Raw genomic sequence first — 21,267 nt, 5'->3', positions numbered from 1 at the left:
GTATGGATGATTAATATACATTTACATTTCAACTGAAACACAGGCATCAATCCATATTGACTGACATAAATAAAGTTCATGTGCACATCAAAAATGTAAGAGGCACAATGAGATACTCATTGAGCTACTGTACTGTACATGGGAAAATGGGCTCCCGTGTGCTTGACAAGTCTCGATCCAAACGATTCCTGAATTAGTGCTTAACACTTTCGCTTTCAGTGTATGAAGGGGAGGTTTGTATTCCTCTGGTTGAAAATGTAGATCTTTGATACTGGAAACTTACACCCCAGTCAACATAAAAACCAACAGAAATCTAAATATTCCCACAAAAGGGAGACAAAACCACATGAGCTGTAAGAATATACCAGAGAAACACTATTATTGTTTTGGCATTACTCAATAACTGGGTTTTTCAAAAACCTGAGCAGCTAAAGAATGGTTTAATCAAAAAGGTTTTACCAAAAGATCATTACTGTACCACTTAATGTACTTATAAAATATGTACAAAAACTCCTCTTAATGCTTCATTAAACCTGTGAAGCACCTCTAGTAAAAAGATTTAAATATGATTGTTGAGGGAAATCAGAATTGTTGCATTCCTGAGTTTTTTTTTAGAACAATGTCTTTGTTAGTTCCACGTTAGCACAGCTAACTGCCATTATTTTTAAAAGAATACAACGAATGCACCATAAAACGACTGCTTTCAGCACACCAATTACTTTACAAGTTCTAAACGAACAGCCAACCTTGTCAAGGCAAGAGTTTTCTCCCAAAAGTCTCTTTGAAAATCCAAACAAAGGTCCTGTTATAGCTATAACCTTGAAATATTGATTTTTGGAGGCTACATGGTACATCTCTATCCACTGAAGCTGTCACTTGGCCATGCTGTTGCCAATATCCAGCCTCCTCTGAACTGAGCTGCCAGCTCGGGTCCGCCCTCTCTCGCCTCGTTTCCGGGCAACGGAGGAAAGAGTTGAGCCAGTCGTGCCTGGTGTCTGGAAGAAAGCCTTGAGGTAGGCCATATGCGTCTCTTTTGGAGTCAGTGGTGTTTGTGGCTGCAGAGAGAAAAGATAAAAATCTGAGGACTGAAACCCACCAACGGAACTGAAGGAGTCTCAAGTTTCTTCCGAATGAAAAGCCTTGAGAATGTGCAAAAAGACATGAGAAACCGCCTGTGCCCCAACACATTTTTGTTGTTGGAAATTTCCTGCCAAAGAAAGGTCAATTAAAATGCAGTGGGTCCTAAGATATGGCTAGCGGTCGTACACTCCAGCCTATGTGGGGGATCCATAAAATAAAATTGTTGGTATGATGACAGTTAATGAAATATGGAATCAAAATCATTGGTTCATACATACGTTACCCACATCCATACAGGAAAAAAGGAAATGAACCTTAGTCTACTTTTTTGTATTACCGTATCCACTTATTTTTTCAGACAAGTGAAGTATAAGTAGCGTGTAGATGAATAAAAACTACAAGGTGAAGGAATAATACGTGCTAATCACCCAAAAAGAACATAAATAAATTGCAATTTGCGGATGGAAAGGTAAGGAGAGAAGTCCATTATATTGGGCTGGAATTTAACAGGGAAAATATTACTTCAGCTCAGGGGAATGACCAATGAAAGGCAAATGAAAAAAAAAGCAGAAGGGAAGGGTACAGTAGGTATTTAACATTGCAGGCTGTCCTCACTGGGGTCTGAAAACTGATAACATAGCAGGATCTTTTGACTTCGTTAAGCTGCAACTGGTCTGTTTCCAAACGTTTGTATTGTCTCTTTGCCTAGAACAAATGTACAGGACAGAAAACCATTTCTTGCAGTACATAAAACAGAAATGGCATCCGGCTCTTCACAGTAAGTCTCTCCACAGCTCTCAGAGGAACAGTTAGCGTTTGGAGGAGAAAGATGCCGCCAGTGCAAAACTACCATAAAAAAAGCTCTTAATGGTCTCTATGATCATGGAAGTTTCACTTAAGTGAACCAGGAAATACGTTCGAGACAGACTTGTGAGCTGCTAAATCAGGCTGAACAGCTAAAAGAAGGCTGACATGCTACAATAAGGAAACTTCATTACAGGCTGCAGAAGAGGCTTATTACCTCTATTGATTGTTTCTTCACCATGATTTCTCATTTAAATCAATACTCAGTCACTCACCTTATTTTAACTTAAGTGTCCTAATATTATCCTTTTCCTGTTTTGAATTTGACATCTCAAAGGCAGCTTTACCTCATTAGGAACCCAATGCTGCCCTATAACCATAGACAGTTCTGCGTCACCATGGTCATTTCCTCTCCCAAAGCCAACTTGTCATCAAGTTTCAGTGGAAAAGGTTATGGCAGCACCCTAATGCTAAACCACGTCCGCTGTAATAACTGTAAATGGTGTGGTCTTTTGGGATGCAAGGGCACAAGTTCTCACTAATTTGTTTCATTCTGTATTTCTGCTGTTGTTAGTACTAATCAACTACAGAAGAAAACACCCAAGGTTGGTTTTGCATTATTCTTCATTTGACCTCCTATTCACCTCCTTCAATGTCCTGACCTAAACCACAGCTCTTCCTCCTCAGACTCAAAAACAAAATGAAAGGGGCAGGATGCAACATGTCTGGCAGTTAATTCACATCTTTACCCTCACTACGTCCTTTTCGATAAATGAAACTAAGCCACTGAGCAAGTTCTAGAAACATTTCTATCAACCTAATCACAGCAAGGTCCCTCTTGGACTCAGACAGCACTCTTCGAGGAGCACAAAAGCTAATGGTCTAACAGCCTGCACAGGCAGTTCAAACAAGGCAATTTGGCGCTGTCAGAACGAGTCTGTTTTCTGAGCTGTCGGAAAGAGTCTGTTGAAGTTTCATCTCAGCTTGCTGCCTTGTTAAAAGTAGACTACGGCTCTTTTTTGTGTTTGCATAAGGGAAGTAGAACTGGAGAGAAATGATACAGAGGATGAATTGGAAGGATATAATCTACCTGTTTTACGTGAGGCTGCAGGTTCGGCATGGCTGACAGCTGGCCAGGCCCGGCAGGGGAGTCCGCGCTCACGGTGCTGACAGACCTTGGCTGCTCCGGACTGGATTGGCCAGATGAGGGGACCTGGCCTTCCTGTGGGGGGGAGTACGCCGAGCCGCCGGGCACAGGAACAGACCTCGGTCCAACCACGAACTGCGCAGGGGACACCATCGCTGGCATGTTGAAACTGACCGGGCCCTTGCTGTGCAAGTGAGTGCCTGCACCCGCCGGGAGGCTGTTGGCCATGAGAGAGTAGGGGGGCAGCGTGGAGGAAGGCACAACCACATATGGCAAAGCCAGGGTGGGCAACCCGTTCGGAGACAGAGCCAGGCCACTGGAGCTGGGTCCAGTAGAAAGTAAGAAGTTCAAGCCATTCAGACCTGGAAGAAATGTGCACACGAGGTGAAATCTTTAAAACGGTTTGTTATCAGTTGCCAATACTATATCATGAGGTTGCTGCCCACAGACAATGCGCACAGCACTAAATCTAGAACTATGTTAGCCTTAAAATGCTCAAATATTCAAATATGTATTTCCTGTTGGCTTCCTGTTTGAATACACTTCCATCCACTTACTGGTGGGTATTTACTGCCATGTCAAAACAGTGCCTCACATTGGTACAAAAAGATGAACACGGCAGCACTTCTTCACAAGATTGGTCTTCTTCACAGATGGTCTGGTCTTGCTACACCTTTCATATGGCAGGGCTGTCTCGCGAGGTCTCTGAGCTCACCTGCTGAGTTGGGCACATAGAGGTAGTGCGAGTGAGCGGCGAGATCAAGGGGATTGTGCCTCCCAGCCTCCCCTGCTTCGCTGGGGGGGCTCTGAAGGGGTTCTGGCTGTGTCTCTTCTGTGCGCAGAGAGCACCACTGTCCCTCCTGGGGCTGCACGCTGGACACCGCCTTCAGGTTGCCTGTCTTCAAGGAGCTCTTTGACACCTGGGCGTTTCCTCTCAAGCTCTTCTGGGGACAACATAGAAATGTGTGATTCTGTAGCTGTTGAAATTATGCTATGGCATTTAACCAAAGAGCAAAGAATAATAATTATATGTGGGAACAGGCAGAATTGACTCTTAATGGCAGAACGAAAGATTTAGAACTTAAAAGTTCAGCCCTGCAGTTAAAATTCCTTAATTCAAATATCTCAGTGGTTTTCTTCTATAACTGCATGCTACATTGCTCAAGAATCACTCACATTTGTTGATTGTCTAAATCATACCTATTATGTACTAATCAAGTCACACATTAACCTTCCGAAGAACAGTTTTAAAATAAAATGCATGCATCATTTACGAATATCATTACTGTAGCATGTCTTTAATGCAGATCTACACATTATTTTTGAAGACTGCTCCTGTCGCCGGTTGTATGAATAATCTATTCAGGAATTCCTCATCTGTAAACATTACCTAGATGTATTCCAAACATTTGAACAAATAAAAGTGGTATGACAAATCATGTCAGTTTTCCAAAAGTGATGTATTTGACAAATTTAATTGCCTTTATTAATTACCAGGCCTCATTAATTCCCCAAACTGGCATAATTACAATTGGAATTACTTACTTTAATCACCAATCTTAAAGCAGTTCATATTTTAATATAATGGCTCTTTTCCTGATATTAATGACATTCTCAGATCACAAGAGTAAAGCTTCTGAAATATGTAATAATCCAGAAGACAATGAAATAATTCTTTGCATTAATACTGAAGACTCCATCTCCTAAGTGTTTTTAAATGGGAGGAAATCAATCAGCTTAATCTTACCAAAGCAATAAAGAAGAAAAAATCTTTTCCTGTCATACTGCATTATTAAGTAATAACCCTAATATCCCTGCTTATTCTTCAGAACTATGTCTTTTATCATCAAATAGAAGCTGTATACCAGGATGATCTAGTAAAGACACAGCAAGGCTGATGTCCTTCATGATGACAGCTTCACAAAAAAAGCTGATTTCTTCTTTTTTTCCTTTCTGTAAATACATTCTTTGTGTCTTGTGTAAGTAACTTTTGTGTTCCCATCTTTTAACAATTTTTCACAACAAAAACATATAATTCCAATTGTATAATTTGTGTTCAAATGGAGCTGCAGCAAAGCTCTATTCTCCACAACCCTGAATAAATCTGGCACTAAATTAATTTAGGTGTCCTTTGAACCTAAAGTTTGGTTAAGGTCATTGTTTGGTCATTGGGTTGCTGTTATTGCCTGTTCCTGGGGATGTCTTGAGAAATATTTTTACCAGGGAAAAGGAACTCACCTCACTGAAGGCCTCTGCTCTGGAGAATGACAAATTGCCCCTTTTGGCCAACGGGCCCTCATCTTCAGAAAGCCGTTTCCTCCCCATGCTGAGGGACTGAGAACTGTTGCTGGCAACAGGTGACCTCTGACCTTCACTAGCTGTCCGGGTGCGGTCCACCTCCTCCGAGACACCATTCCCATAAAGCATGACCAGTGGCGCTGGGGGCATGTTTTGGAAATATACCAGGGAATTCTGAGACTGGGGTTCTCTCTCGTCCCTTGGGGTCCCGGAGGACACTGACAGGACCGGTTGGCATCCCTGGGCAGCGCTTGGAAAGAAACGAGGCAACAGCAGCTCAGGGTGTGGCAGAGGGAAGGCCGACTGGGCACGAGGCTTTGGAAGAGATCCATACTGCGAATCCACAGCAATGGGAATGACCATCTGGCCGAAGGCAGGACGATGAGATGCAGAGCTGTTCTGAGGACTTGAGGTTTTTGATTCTCCATAGTGTTGGGTTCTAGAAAAAACAGAGCAGCCCAGATTGGTCATATCTTTTTACCTTGCTCCGCAGTTGTACTTAAAAAATACTATATGATTAATAGCTTAAGTTTCTTTAAACCTTATGAAGAAATGTATGAAGCTGTATAAAGAAACAGATCTGCTAGGCCCAAAGTCAATTAAATTAACTGAACAATACTGGAGCATTTTAAATATTTTTTGCAAATTTCCAATACTCACTTTAGATTCTCTCCAAACTGCAGTTTACAAACAGCTGCCCTTTTTTGTGAATAGTCCACTGGCTCAGGAGTCAAGACTGAGTAAGAAGCAAGGAGAATGAAAAAAAAATCAACCTGCAATACAATCTACATCTGCAAAATAAATTCTGTTTGTGGTGTTAGCAGAGAAAAGGATGATAGAGATCTTGGGCACCAATTGTATTTAAATCCCTGATAACAGTGATTGCTGCTGGCATCCCATAGGCCCTGATTCTAACTAATTATTCTCACACTAATAAAAGACTGTGCTAAAACAGTTGATTACAGATAGATTTCCTTAAAGTAATTTTCCTGACCAACATGCTTCTGTTTAAAGATGGTTACGCTTTTAGATTTCACAAACAGGCAGTGGCGCATTTATCATTTATCCTAAATCCTTTCATTTTTTAAAAATTATCATCCTTGTCCAAGGACATAAGGGACATAAGACTAGTTTCAATTTAAGTGGTTAATTTTATTTTCTGATTGTTCAAGGACATGTGTTTCAGCTTGATCAAACTTCACAAAATTCTCAAAAACCCCAACACAAAAGATAATAATAGTGTCAGTGCTGACAGTGGTAAATTGTCTCTGATGGTACTTTGCTGACTAGTGCAGTACTCAGAGATACTGGTTTGTCAAAGAAGAAAACTTGAATTTTCATAAATAATAATGGCTCTGCCCTGAAACTGACATTAAAAGATATCACTGTAATTAGGAAACTGCTCCCCTAGTTCATAGTGATGGCTGTAATTCCTTGGGGTTAAGGTTTCAAAGTTTTGTGTCAAACCGGACTGAGAGGAGGCGCACCTGCAGCTAATTATATAAACTAAAAACATGTTAATAAAAATGTATTAGTCAAGTCCATATCAGTACGCATCCATATTTTGGCTCTGCTCTATAGTAAGTTTCCAAAACAGTTTTCTTATTCACTCTTTCTATTTATGAGCTACTATTATTGGCACAATCATATTTATCATTGCCAGCCACCACTTCCTCCTTTATACATTTCATAACCTTTTAATTTTATGATTTTACACCTCCTGTCTTAAAAGCTAAGCCTTCATTTTAAAGTTTCCGATTTAATTTATGAAACTGGAGACCAAGACGAGCTCAGTGGAAATGTCAACTTGTTTTATATTTATTGAATACCAAAACAAAAGCAGGCCAACAAAATGCCAGATGATACCACTTGATATCCAGTTAAGTGGTTTTGGTGGGGTTTTTTTACAACAAAATAAAAAAACCAAAGAAATAACAAATGTTTCATTGTTAGTCCATGCTACAGCATTTTTTTTTTATTTTAGATTTCTGTGAGTAACTCTGGCTTGGAACAGAACTTGGAAGCTGTCTCACCCATCACAGGTAACTAACCCACTGTCTGATGGCAGGTCTCCTCTGAACAGAAAGAAGATGCCTCTGGGAAACAGAAGGCTGCCCTCCAGCACTGGGGCTGCAGTGCGTGACTGGCAAGGGAAGTGAACTTCGTTGTGGGCCTCCGAAATCTAATGATGTTACCATTCTGTTCTCTCTGTGGGCTGCTGGGCGCAGAGCTGATCTTTCGCTGCTGGCTCCTGGAGGCAGGCACGCTGCTGAAGGAAGCATGTCGTGTCAGTCTCTGCTTCCCGGGGCCGGTTAGCGCAGGCTGGGATGTCAGCAGCTCTGGGCGGACGGATGGTAAAGCTTCTGCCACAGCCACCGCTTCCGCATCTCCTGCAATCATAAAATTAACGATTCCACGTGACGCCCCCAAGATGGGTGGGAGAGCATGCCGACAAAGAGGCTACGCCTACGCAATATGTTCTTTTATAATCAATGGGCAAAATGCACACCTAATTAATGTATTATTCCATTTCGAAATGCTGAATGTGTAATCATAAAACAAACCAATCTGGTAAGTTTAAGGGGCCTTGAGCCACAAATCTGGAAATCCAAATGAAATATCAGAGGTGAGGAAGGTATGATGTCAGGGACCTACAACAAAAGCAGTGAGACAGCCTGTTAAGAACTTGAAATTTAGTGCAGCTGGCACTTACCACTGGATGTCCTGAATTCTGTGGGACCAATCCATTTAAAAGCTGGTTTCCTTCCTCTTTCTTCTTTCACATGAACCTTTTTAATGAGGCCCAGGCTCGTTAATACATTAGCGATGTCATATAACCGACGGACCTTAGCTGCAAACACAGGGGTGAGAGGGTAAAGTATGAATGCAAGTGTCGTGAATGATCATTTTGTGTTATTCTTAATTTCTACAGAGCAGGCCTTGCTTTAGTATTCTCTCAACATGCTCAGCTCTCCTGTGTCAAATATCAAAAAACAGCTTCCAGAAATACCTGCCTATAGGAAATTAGTATGAGGAGACAATTAAGAAGTGCACACTGAAAGGTGTGCAAAGCCAAACAGCCCTCCAAAAACTACCACTTTTTGGGTATGTTTTAAAATTTATAATAAACAGGGACAATAGAGAGAGTGAAATATACAGATTTGTTCAAGGGAAAATAAGATATCCAACTGTGATGTTAAAAATAGAGGAGTTAATAATAGGTATTTATATACTGCCCACATTCACTTCTCATACTCAGTCTTGAACCTGCTTATCAGGAACAGGAATAGTAGGCAGGGTATAAATTTAAACATGAACAGCACAGGGCCATGTGCATTATATAATAAGACACAGGCCTATGTTGAGAAATAAATAGGTCGGTAGAAAAACTAAGGTTCTTTGGGTTCTGAAACTTGACCCAAAAATGGTTTATTAGCCTATTTTCTGAAACTATTTTAAACTTTGATGGGTTGGGGAGTTTTAAGTGATAAAAAAAAGAACCACGTGTGTCTCCAGAGTCGCTTAACTAGTAAATAGCGCATGCCCCATGTGGAAGTAGAGCTCTGCAAAACCAGGCATTGCAGGTCTGAGCCTGGGATTTGGCACTAGCCCAGGAGGTTCGGAGTCTCTCGACTCTTGGCAAACACACGGACCCCTGCAACCCCTCAGGAACCCCCTAGGCCTCATCCAGTCTGCTTTGAAAACTCTAGTATGATGTAATAGAACCTGTGACATGTTAAAGGGTGATTGGCTTGAAGGTAGGTGGGTGGGAGGAGTCTGCGTCATTCTCCCGTGTGCTGATGCGGGGTTTGAAACTGTGAGCAGAAATGTGAAAATCTCACTGTCTATTCCAAAATTGGATGAGTATAACAAAAAATAATAGGTGAAAAAATAAAAAAAAAATTATTTTACTCAGCTAATTTAGATTTAATTATCCTTTATTACATCTAATTCTTGGTGTTAGGAAAAGAACATAAACTTACTTTTATACTTGCTGTGGTTGGCTGCATCCTGGCTCTCTTCAATGAGGATTTTAGCTGCAACATCCAATGTAACAATCCTGGTCCTTGATACCAGGAACAGCATAACAAACTTCTGACTCATAATTCGCAAGGATTTGTCTTTTCTTCTGCTGGCTGACCCTGTAAAGACCAGTAAAACTATGATACAGAAATATAACATGATGGAAAAGGCATTAAAAACAGGATATGATAAAATCAGCAAGTACATTGAAGATTTTTAAAAATAGGAGTAAACAATAAATAGGAATTAAAATGTTCATAGTGTTCAAGTATCTACTGCTCCAAATTCTAGCTTTCAGATAGAGTTTTGGTGAGATGTGTAAATAAACTTTTTATTGTATTTTGTGTTTGATGTCTATATATATTCAGAAAGATGTACTTTACAGTAAATCATAGTGAGTTGTCATGCAAAGCTTCAGCTATAGAAACCACAGCTACTAGAAGCTATTATCTCAAACGTCCTGAAAAACATGCTGAGTATTTTCTTAGCTAACTGTTCCAGTCACAAAGTTTTCTTATTGGAATTTACAGCACCTAGTGATTTTAACCACTCAAAGAAAAAAAATCTACAGTTCTTGCCCACACAATGTCATCTCCTGCACTGCCTCTAAAATTGTTTTTTAAATGTAATATTGTCTATGTGTATGAGTCACATACACAGCAGACATGCACTGCTATTTTTCATATCAAATAAAAATACAGAAGCAGCAAAACAGTTGCAGGGAGAAAAATGTCAGAAAGTTAAAGGATAATTCCAGTTCTAAATCTAATTCTGTCATGTTCAATAAGCCTGAGAATACATGTTCCAGTAAGCTATCAAACAGGAACTAACAAAATCAAAACTTGTAATTTTATTTAAAAAAAACAGAACATTTTGAAAGTAAAACTGGTTTAAAAGCTTTAAATTAAGTTCAAAGAAGATCAGCCATAATAATTCCTGGCCTTAAAGGCATTGTAACACACAGTATAGTGAAAAGAACTGCATTTCTTTCATGCTGAACAAAGGAGACTAAGAAGTCATTGATTCAAAGAATTAAAAATTCCGCAAAGTACTGACATAGTCAACCCACTACACAGCTTCAGTTTGATCAAGGAAAAGGAGGCAAGGTTGCAAGTTAAGTGCAAAACAGAATAGAAGACAGTTCTTAAATTAAAATTGTTTAAGTGCCTGGATCCAACATCCCAGCCATATCACTGCTTCAAGAAAGGGTTCAATGAGGTACTGATTAGTTCAAAATATAATTATGTTAGATTACAGTAACAAAATTACACAATCTGAGAATGTGCATTCCACTACCCTATATACCACATGAGCACTTCAAAAATCCTCTGCCCAGGAATTAACTCGTCACAACAAAGTCATGTAGCAGCAGTAATGACAAATTACATCCAGGAAAAAGAAACCAAGACCAAGTTTGTAAAAACAGACATTGTGTTTCCATTGTAATACAATAAGAGGCTTGTAAGACAAAAAACAGGGTCCATATACTGACCTATCAATTTTAGGCCTTACAAGCCTAGAGGGCTCTGAGCAGAACTAAGGTACACAGTAATGTACTGAGCAGTGTATATAAAATTAACACTTTTCATTAAACAGAGCAGATTCTCCAGTAAATGAAAGCATTCTTCACTTTCAAACTGATTTAAGGTGTTAAGAGAATGCTGATGGTTTATTTAATTTCACTCAGCCAGAGTGAATTATTGGAGTAAAAAAAAAAATATCTCTATCGATTAAAGCCACCAGGTTTGATTAATGAATCACTCCATCTTACAGCTATTGGCCCCTTAGCAACAGGGTAATTGTATGAAACTTTTAACAAAACCAGATTTTTGCAGTTATTAACGGACAAACCGATTTTAGATGACCTTTCTGTAGTAAAGTGTGAAAAATGTTTATACCTGTTTTATACAATATTTAGCTTTTTTAAGGGCTTACAAGTGCTTTAGGATGTGCAACATTGCCCTCTATTAATCCATGAAAGAGGCAAAGTGATCTTGGTACACAAATTCTGTCTGGCTGATGTGCCTTACTCCTGCCCTGTGGGAAGCATCACTGAAGAGGAAGACGAAAACATTCCACCTAAATAATGATTGCTCTTTGATTCTGTCACTGTCTCTCAGGCTGCCTGATCGAACCTGCCAGTCTTATTTCGTCTGCGTTTTGAACAGGACACAAATCTGGCATCAGGTCAGCCTCTTTTCTACTTTAATGGGATTTGATGGGTCCTCGTGAGACGGCAACAACAAAAAAGAAACCCAGAGTGACTAGCACAGTCATGTAACAAAAACGCCTCAGGGGCCAGGCCTGTTAGTGAGGTGGCAAATGAAACAAAAGTCGTAAGACATGACATGGCCGGATGGCAAGTGAAGCAGAGCCTGACAGGCCTGCGGAGGAGCGGTGCCGGTGAACGCGCCGAACTCTCTTTTCCTACCACAGCCGATGTCCGAATCACTGCCGTCCTCCGAAAGCTCAGGGGCACACTTCTTCCTCTGCGGCTCGGCCGGTACCAAGTCCTTCTCGCGGATCTGTGCCATCTGCCCCTCGTAGTTCTGCTGTCGGCCCATGCTCTGCAGGGCCTCCAGGGTCTGGTGCAGGTGGTGTCGCCCATGCCAGCAGTACTGGTTTTTGGCCACCCGGCTCACCAGCATCAGAGACTCCAGGACATTCACAATGTCATAGATCCTCCTGCGTTCCACCCCTGGCGATAGGCGGGAAACAAAACACCACAAAATGTTTCAATCTTCATTTTGCTCCTGTTTTTAAACCATACTACATATTAGGAGCAAGAAAGACACAAACCCGGCAAGAGACCAACAAAGCAAGCTCTCATTAGTTGCTTCTTTGTGGAAATCAAGAGCAATTAGAATTCATGGCAATAAATAATGAACTAAAACAAAAATCCAGTGAATTTCAACTGCTTTAAAGATTACAAGCCTGATGATTAATCCTCTTAAGCCACACTTAAAGCTATTCCAATAACAAAAAGGATTTATCAACACTTAATATACCTAATTTAAATTAAAATACCTCTCCACTTCACTCCTTCAAATTTCCTTTTTCTTTATCTTTACATTTCTTTTCCATCTCTGTACATTCTTGTATTATAAAAAAAAAATCAATGGAGAAAAAAGGCTATTTTCATTTCATCCACAGTCATACAAGGCTAATGTGTTTCCAGCTTCAATCACCTTAAGAAATATTCTAAATAAGCTGTTACCCACAGCATATAGTCAGGACCATGATCAATAATTTGGGAGAAAACAGTAAACAGTAACAGTAAGTAAACGTAAAAAAACAGTGAACAGTTGAAATTCTGTTATACTTTTTGATAGAGTCAAAAAGGAAGCCAAGAAAAAATAAACCTGCCTACAAAAAATTAGAATGAGGAGACAAATAAGAAGTGCACACTAAAAACACTTCCACTTTCTGAGTAGGCCAAAGCAGAAGATACACACAGATTTCTCAGTAATGTGGCTGTGCTGTTGAAGCAACACTATGATGCTTCCTATGTCTTAACACGAGACTACTGTCGCCTGTGGTTCTTAAATTTCTAGATTTATTTATAGTGCAATGGCAAATAAAATGTAAAAATAAGTATCAGGGCAAATAAAAAGTATAAAGTGGCACCTCAATAAACATGGTGCGCATTTTAAAATATTTCCTTAAATCCTATCAAATACCCTGTATAACAACCAGCATAGTCAGACAAACATGTTTAATGAAGAATACCCATCTTTATTGTTAATAAAATTAAAACCTCTTCCTTAACTAAAAACATTCGTTGCAACGCAGCTTTGTCAGGGACTCACTGCTTGAGGAAAAGGGTAGGTATCCATAGCAACAGCCTTATACTAGCATACTACTAAACATTACATCTATAAAATGCTTAATATGGATTTACATAACCATACTTTTTTAGCAATACTAACTAATGTAAAAACTAATAAGACATTCAGAGATACAAATGTAATAAAATCTGAAACTTTGGTAAAGGTGTGGGTCAGAGAAATAAAGACCATAGGTATCAGTTTCACATATTTCGAAAAAAAAACACAGGAAGGTCACCACTGTCTCCTTACCCAGGCTTACAGCCACCTCATCTAAAGAAATGTTAGTCTTCTCTGCAGAGAGTGGGTAATCGGGATAAAGGGCAAGAAACTTCTGGCAGAGAAGGCCCAGGCTTTTCAACTTCCTGCTAGGCCTCTGTTTTTCAAAATCTTCTGGGGTGCAGTCATCGGTTATGTCAAACTGAAGATTTGTTAAAGGAAAGAACAGACATCAATCAATTTATATTTTTCTGGTCTACTTGCTAATGAAAATACTGTTAACCCACACAATGGACAGCTGCACATACTGTAAATGCACATAGCCAGACCCACAAGAAAACAACTGAAATTACAAGGTACTTTAGCTCACATTTCCCTCTTGAAATTCTTCCATTTTTTAAAAAAAAAAGGCCATGTCTATCTGCTTTATATCCATGTGGGACGTTCTGATGGAGTGGAATACAGGTATATCACCACAGAAAACTCAAGAAAACCTAAGAAGCACTGTACAGAAATTATCTAGAGTCATCCAAGTCAGAAATTTCTGTTGTTGGGTGTAAAAAAACTCAGCTGACTTCAAGGTATAGCAGTTTTCATTTCTTCTGAGCCCTTGTTGAGTTTACCTGCTTATTCAATTACACAAATACAACAGGCAGGTCTTCAGGAAAGGACAATTTAGAAGCATGTGAACCCTGAATCTGAAAGCCAGCAGCCCCTTTTAACGAATTCTGAACACCCTGTTCAGTTGTGACCAGCATTTTTGGGTTTTGCGCTGAATTCCCAGATAGGAGGTACATGTTACCTGGTTAGAATCATCCACAACCTCCTCTGTCTCATTTTCAATGGGGCGAAAAAGGCTCTTCCTCATCTCTCTGTCCCTGATATCGGGGCTGGCAGCACTGATGAGCATTTTCAAGTTTGCTGTTGGAGTCCAGGGCTCTGTCTGAGGGCGGTCCATGAGTTTGTTTGGAGTGCGGTGAATTCTCTCTGGGGTGTAACCTTTTCTGCTTAGCACAACTGCTGATGTTGTCTCGTCTTTAAAGGGGGTTATTTTTTTACATTCAACATATATGTTCTCCTAGAAAACATAAACGAAAAACACATATATGTACAAGCACATGAACATGACACTAGTAGCTGTAAATCATATTTTCTTGTCAAACTGTAATGTTTTTCAAACTGAAAACGTGCGTTTTATTCCCAATACACATAAAACTGAAAGATATGAAATGATTATAGTACTCTGTAAAATTATATTGTTTAATACTGTGATTTTTATTGTAATACTAATAATATTGTTTATGCCTGAGGATTATCACTAACTCGAAGCAACACAGGCACAAAAACTGTACGTTTATATATACACTGTACGTACATTTCACAATTAAAAGTAGACTCTTTCTTAGGACGTTTATTACCTACAAGAAAACACAGTACTCATAATAACTTTAACACTGGCAAGAGTTTACGAATTCTTAAGTAAACTAATTTTGTTTAGAGAAATCATTAGTATGTGCACAAACATGGCAATTTTCAAACAATGTGTCAGTTACCTGTTCATTACATAGTTCAGAACTACGTGATGTTTTGTAACAAGAAATAAAAAAATCTTTAAGAGGATGCATTAGGAAAACTTATAAAGCTAATAAAAAAATCAAACTCACGGCGCATTACGGCTGCTATAATACCGATACCGTATTTTATAAAGGCTGATTTGGAGTAGTAATTCGTAATAATCATTATATTAAAAAAAACAACAGGATGTGCTTGCCTTCTGCTCAATTTTGCTTTCATCTTCATTTATGATGTCCGGTTTGGTCTTTCTTGGACTCACCAGATCCTTTAAAGATAAACATTCAACTTTCTCCATCTATAAAACAAATATAATAAGTATTAAAGTTTGAGTGTGAGATTAAAACGAAGTGTGGGATGCATAAAAACGTACTTCTATAACTAGCTATCTTTCTCTACGTTTCAGATGGTTCGAAATTCTCACTTGTGTTTAAAAATATTAATAAAACAATCATATGCTTGAGTTTTCAAAGTAAAAAACACTTAACTTTCTAAAGTTGTACCAAAGGTTGTGCAAAACTCATTTGGTCAGTTGATTTTGGCGCAAAGACCTCACAAATTCCGCCCTCTACTCACATTTACTGAATTGTTCCTGACAGCTTCCTCACAAGAGAAGTCAGTGACGCATAGCTACTCTATATAGTATATATGCACATATATAACTTTGTTTCCAAAGGGTCAGTTCATAAATATTTTAATGTTCTTATTATAAAGCTACGTGCATTTTTCTTGCAGGCGCATTTACCTGCAACATCTGTATAAAAAAATCAGAAAATAAATCCAAAATTAAAACCAAGGTTCTCCATAAAAATATAAATGACAGAAATACTAAACTTACATAGACACATAAAAAGCATTATTGTGTATTTATATGGGAGATAACGCTTAACAGGCTAAAACTAGAGCACGGACTTGTATAAAAAGTTTACTCACCTGGTCTTTTTTCAGTCCACTCAATTAGTTTATGTGTTTCGTCTAGTCGTAAAACACTATAAATTACAATAACACCTTTTACAAATAAACCATCCCAATTCATCAGCTGTAACCTTCCAGCCTGACCCAGTCCTAGTCCGTTCTGATGGTACTGAAAATGACATTCCTCATCACAGTTTACAACACCCGCTAAAGCTCGTTTTCTGGCGCTCTGAGAATCTCAGCCCGCTCCAGCCAATCGGCAGCAGGACGTGCGTAAACTTAATCGGACTGGAGCCAATCAGCGCCGGAGCGGCTGCCACGCCTCCAGGGGTCCGTGTTGGCGGGTGAGTCGGCGCGGTCGGCTGCAGAAGGAGGAGATTTGCTGGTATTTGGAGTAGAGCTGTGCTTCTCGCACCTTGGAGACCTAATTAAAAAAGTAATCACTGCGGTTTTTTGCTGTTCAGTGTAAAGACTGTGGACCTGCTGTAACATGCTGTAATTAACCTCTGTTTGAAAGAAACAGATGGAACTGGAGCACAGGCGGATTCTGGCGCTGACCCTGCGCGGAAATTGGATTGGAAACCTAGATGTATAATTACCCACCTCCGGCTTTGATCAGGACGGTTAAAATAAAGCGATAACAGTTCTGTGACACAGCCATGAAATATTTTCAGAATTACGTAAAACTAAACGTTAAATACTCTTGAGACATTTTTTCTTTTTAAAACTAGGTGAACGATCATTACCTTTCAACTGTATGGTATTAAAACTAGATCATTTTGGCTGCTGCTCCCTGTATAAATGGTCAGATTTCGGGATTTTTACACATTCATACTACCAATAAAATCATATTTTAAAATGTAGGTATTGCAGTTCATTTTTCGAATGGAAAAATAGGTGTGAGGTTTTTCATTTTATTCTACACAGTTGCAAAGTTTATTTGGATCACTGGTTTATAGCATCAACTCTTAAATGTAAACAAGTCAAAACATAATAACATAAATCGATTTTGTGATATACAAAATATTTTTTTTAATAAAAAAGGACCTCTTAAAGGTTCACACAAAAGTAAACTACAGCTCGATTAAATTATTACTGACTTCAATGCTGAGTAATAAGCAGGTATTCTTTAATGCTACATTTTGGTTGTGTCCACTGTCCACCCACCACGTAATGTTGAGATGTGTTTTTTTTTCTTCCATTCTTAAACCAGTATTTTACAGCAAGGGAAGTCTGGTTTGAGGTAAGGTTTGTTTAAGGGTTACATATTAAGTGGGAGTTTGCGTTACACCCGGGGGAAGATGTGTAGTTAATTTATATAAGCCTGGAAGGAGGGGGAAGGGATTTAGCAAAGCAAGCATATCAAGAGCAGCGCTTAATTTTAGCAAGGTGGTGTTCTGGCTTATTGGGGGGTCTTTTAAATTTATTTTCAACGTTTTTCCTACCGCGTTCGATTTGATTTGAAATTGGAGCCCTTTTCTTGTTGGCTTTAAACGCAACAGCTCAACAGTCTGACAAAGGCACAGCAATTCGCCTCGGGGTTGCCTATTCGGCGCCCAAACTGTTGATTCCCGAAGGACTAGGCAGAGTCGCCTTTCTGAGTCACAGCGTTTGGGGGGGTGCTTCTGTGGTCTATCGCTTATGATACTGGGGTTAAAGTAGAGTGAATCCCAATCAATCATCTTCGGAACTGACGAATGCAAAAACAGTATTTAATTACTATACCAAGTTGTTTGACTCCATATTTTATATTTTAAATTCGGCAATACTAAAAAAATGCAAGTAAGTCGTAGCTACGTCAGTATGCGTAGGCTGCAAAGTAACAGGTAAACGTTTCTTTACGTTTCTGAACGGAAAAGAAAAGAGACAAGGTTTCGGCTATGGAGCCTTGATCTTCAGGTGTGTGAAGAATGCTGCACAACCGATACGTTGTGTCTGTTTTCTTTTCCTTTCAGCAACGCTAAAAAATGCAGAGGCAGTGATATACCAGCAACAAATCTCCTCAAAAAAATCTCAAAAGACGTAAGAATTTAAAATCGTGTTTCCCAAGACTTGTCAGAGTATCATCGTGCAGAGCAGGGCTCCGCCTTGTAAGGGGCAAATATCTCAGTACTGTGTGAATATATGCACACTGAAGTTAAATAAGAGATTTGCAAGTCGAAAATAGTGTTGAAATACAGTATGGTGTATCTTTGAGTTGGGTTGAGCCAGTTCAAATATTACTATAACAGATCATTTAAATATTTAAATGTTTTCCATTATCTAGAGCAGTACCCAGATGTGACTAAAACACCTGGCTATAAATCCAATTGTGGTCGCAGAAGTTATAAAAAGACTAGGCCCCACAGATAGTGGAAAAAGTGTTTACTAAAGTACTCTTCTTCAGAAAAAGTAGCATTCATCAAGTGTGTAAAAGCTTTGGCACTTTGAGATTGCTTGACCCGATTTTCCACTCTTTTCAATTTATTCTGGTTGTTGTTCAAACAGTGAAGACTTGAGAGGTTTTCATTTTATTCAGTGGGAAGTGTAAGCTGACAGAGAATTCGCATTAGGATCACTGAGCAAAACTGCAAACTGCCTGAATCTGCAGCTCTGATATGAAAATACATTTCACACACAAAATAATTTACTAATTCCATGATGTTCCTCTCTTAGGGTGATTGTATGTATTGTTGTGTTCTTAATTTTCTGAGGTTTGAGATTAAATGCAGTTTAACAACAAAAATATGGGCCAGGAAAACCTTTATTGCAGCACAGGAAAATATTTACAACAACTCACTTATACAGATGGGGGTAATTGCAGTCTGTAACTGATATAACGATGATACTATAGCTGTTCCAAAGAGCTGTAATTGTGTCTCCATACCATGGCCTAGGCTGCAACCTCCCAATACTGTCTCTGATGTGTTGGCCTGTTAAACACGTCTTTGTTATAACTAATAACCAGCAGAACATATCCTGTACTTGGTCAGGACATACTCAGTATAAGTACTGTATATGGCAGTAGGAGGTGGAAATAGTGTACAATACACTACTCCCTCCCAACTGTGCTGAGTCCCTTCAGCACCATAACTGGCTTTAACTAGGGGACATAACATTTCAATTAACAACTAATTAATAATAACTGCTTACGCTTATATAGTGCTTTTCTGGACACTCCACTCAAAGTGCTTTACAGGTAATGGGGACTCCCCTCCACCACCACCAATGTGCATCATCCACCTGGATGATGCGACGGCAGCCATAGTGCGCCAGAACGCTCACCACACATCAGCTATCAGTGGGGAAGAGAGCAGAGTAATGAAGCCAATTCATAGATGGGGATTATTAGGAGGCCATGATTGGTAAGGGCCAATGGGAAATTTGGCCAGGACGCTGGGGTTACACCCCTACTCTTTACGAGAAACGCCCTGGGATTTTTAATGACCACAGAGAGTAAGGACCTTGGTTTTATGTCTCATCCGAAGGACAGCACCTGTTTACAGTATAGTGTCCCCGTCGCTATACTGGGGCATTAGGACCCACATGGACCGCAGGGTGAGCACCCCCTGTTGGCCCCACTAACTCCTCTTCCAGCAGCAACCTTAGTTTTTTCCCCAGGAGGTCTCCCATCCAGGTACTGACCAGGCTCACACCTGCTTAGCTTCAGTGGGTTGCCAGCTGTGAGTTGCAGTTGCAATTAAGTCCACCATATAGAGTTGACTCAAGTAAATAAACTTTGTGTAAACAAGCGTTATGCCCGGGCGACTCAGAGCTCGCAGCCCATGGTTTCCTCGGAAACCGGGAGCATTCCCACATTCTATATGGGGCTGTTTGGACTTTCTGGGGCCGATTGTCCCAGCCTCCTCTGACCAATTAACGGGTGCTTTAGTCTCCATACTTAAACTCTACTCTACTCTGCCACTGATCTGGTGCTCTGTCATTGAATTACCTTCTCACAACTGTAGTGCGCCCAGCAATACTACCTTGCATCACCGAAGGATACTCTGCTTGAATCCGCCTGTGAGATTCCCAGTCTGTTTCAACTTCTTCTGACTGTCCTGAGCCTGAGTAGCCAGTAGTCTTCTCAGCACCCTACCAGTTGCACGGTTCCCTGCCAGTAATCGCACACAGCAGCACAGCCCCCTATCTACAGTACAACTGCCCAGAGAGCTGTGTTCGCCTTCCAATCCTATACGAACCCGGTCTCCATTCTCCACAATCTCCATCTGTCTTCTCTGTCAGCCTCCATTAACCAACCCACTTCAGCTATGTCCGGCAGGCTCCAGCTCTCTCCGAGCCCTCACTGGCTTATTGTACTTGGGTTCTCCGGCCTGTCAGTTGAAACGGCTGTCTCAGTCAGCTAGTCGTGTCGTAACAACATTTGACAACTGTTGAACCAGTGAGCCACAGTCTTTCACAGTCTGATGTGGCCACTACCATTGCTGGCCAGGCCTACTGTATATGTATGAACAGGTTTGAATAGGAGTGTGAGTTGTAGAGGTATTATCTTCAAGGGCTGCTCTGCATTGCTCTGTTATCCATAACTATCTGTGATGATGGGATGAGGGTGGGGGCATGTTGTGACAACAGCTTGACAGACAAATTTGTGTTGGTATCCCAGGTGTTGGACATGATGAGCAGAGGAACTGTGTTCCTGCCATCCAGCAGATGGTGACTTCTGTGGCAGATCTGTCTGGGATTCAGTTTTGGATGGTGGGACCTAAGCTGTGGGTTCACTGTTGGATGACTCTAGTTCTTTATTGAATTAATGCTATGGTGCCTTGGGTGTAGCACTGCACGTGGATAGGGTAGCATTCAGTGTAGATAGGTTACCTTGCACAAGAGTGGATAAGGTTTATAGCCAGACTGCATACTGCTTAGGGGTTGCAGTCTCTTCTGTGGTCTCTTGCTTTGCACTTGCTTGTTCTGTTGCTGTATGTTTTTATTTTATAAGTTTTGTTGAATTAAAAAAATGTAAATTAAGTTGCCAGTAACTGTCACCCTCATCCAAAATTGGCAGATGTTTCAGTCAACAACACAATATAGTTTCAGTACACTTTTTGTTTGTTGGCTGTCCACCAATTTGTTTTTTTCTGCAGACAGTCAGCTGCAGGTGCCATTTTTTATAATGTTGTAAAACCAGTGGACTGCTCCTTCCACACATGATGGAACTTTGCTTCCTTATCACATGACCTTCCAGCTAGCTTACCGCATCACCCTTCCGTCATGTGACCTTCCATCCTACTACAATCCTACACTTCACCCACTTCACCTCACCCTCCTAGAGGCCTGCAGTTTTCCCTTTTTCTTCCCCGTGGCCTTCTGATTTTTCTTTCCTCTGCAATGTTCTGCCTGTACAACAAATTGTACAGAAGTAATGCAGTCCTTTCCCCTTTTTGG

General features: G+C 40.1%; 1 protein-coding gene across 1 annotated transcript; it reads right to left on the bottom strand.

Moving 5' to 3' along the window:
* Positions 1–872: 872 nt before the first annotated feature.
* On the bottom strand, positions 873–15,268 carry e2f7 (E2F transcription factor 7). The gene is made up of 12 exons (XM_088924121.1): positions 15,170–15,268; positions 14,201–14,476; positions 13,432–13,600; positions 11,784–12,050; positions 9,313–9,471; positions 8,043–8,180; positions 7,525–7,719; positions 5,990–6,065; positions 5,270–5,768; positions 3,747–3,975; positions 2,975–3,393; positions 873–1,055 (listed from the first exon to the last, which is right to left on the bottom strand). Exons 1-12 carry the CDS (start codon positions 15,266–15,268, stop codon positions 873–875), a joined length of 2,709 nt encoding a protein of 902 aa, XP_088780247.1.
* Between the last annotated feature and the right edge of the window lie 5,999 nt (positions 15,269–21,267).

Source organism: Atractosteus spatula, chromosome 8 (assembly GCF_055471065.1).
Source record: "Atractosteus spatula isolate fAtrSpa1 chromosome 8, fAtrSpa1.hap1, whole genome shotgun sequence".
Taxonomy (NCBI): Eukaryota; Metazoa; Chordata; class Actinopteri; order Semionotiformes; family Lepisosteidae; genus Atractosteus; species Atractosteus spatula.
Note: the sequence above shows the minus strand (reverse complement) of the source record. Positions and strands in the feature narration are given on the sequence as shown.

Bases quoted from the DNA above. Each gene is read 5' to 3' on its own strand.
- e2f7 (XM_088924121.1), bottom strand. From the start codon at position 15,268: ATGGAGAAAGTTGAATGTTTATCTTTAAAGGATCTGGTGAGTCCAAGA. The intron at 8,181-9,312 runs GTAAGTTTATGT...CTGTGTTTGCAG, and splicing joins CAACCACAGCAAGTATAAAA to CTAAGGTCCGTCGGTTATAT. The intron at 1,056-2,974 runs GTAGATTATATC...TTCTCTCTGCAG, and splicing joins TGCAGCCTCACGTAAAACAG to CCACAAACACCACTGACTCC.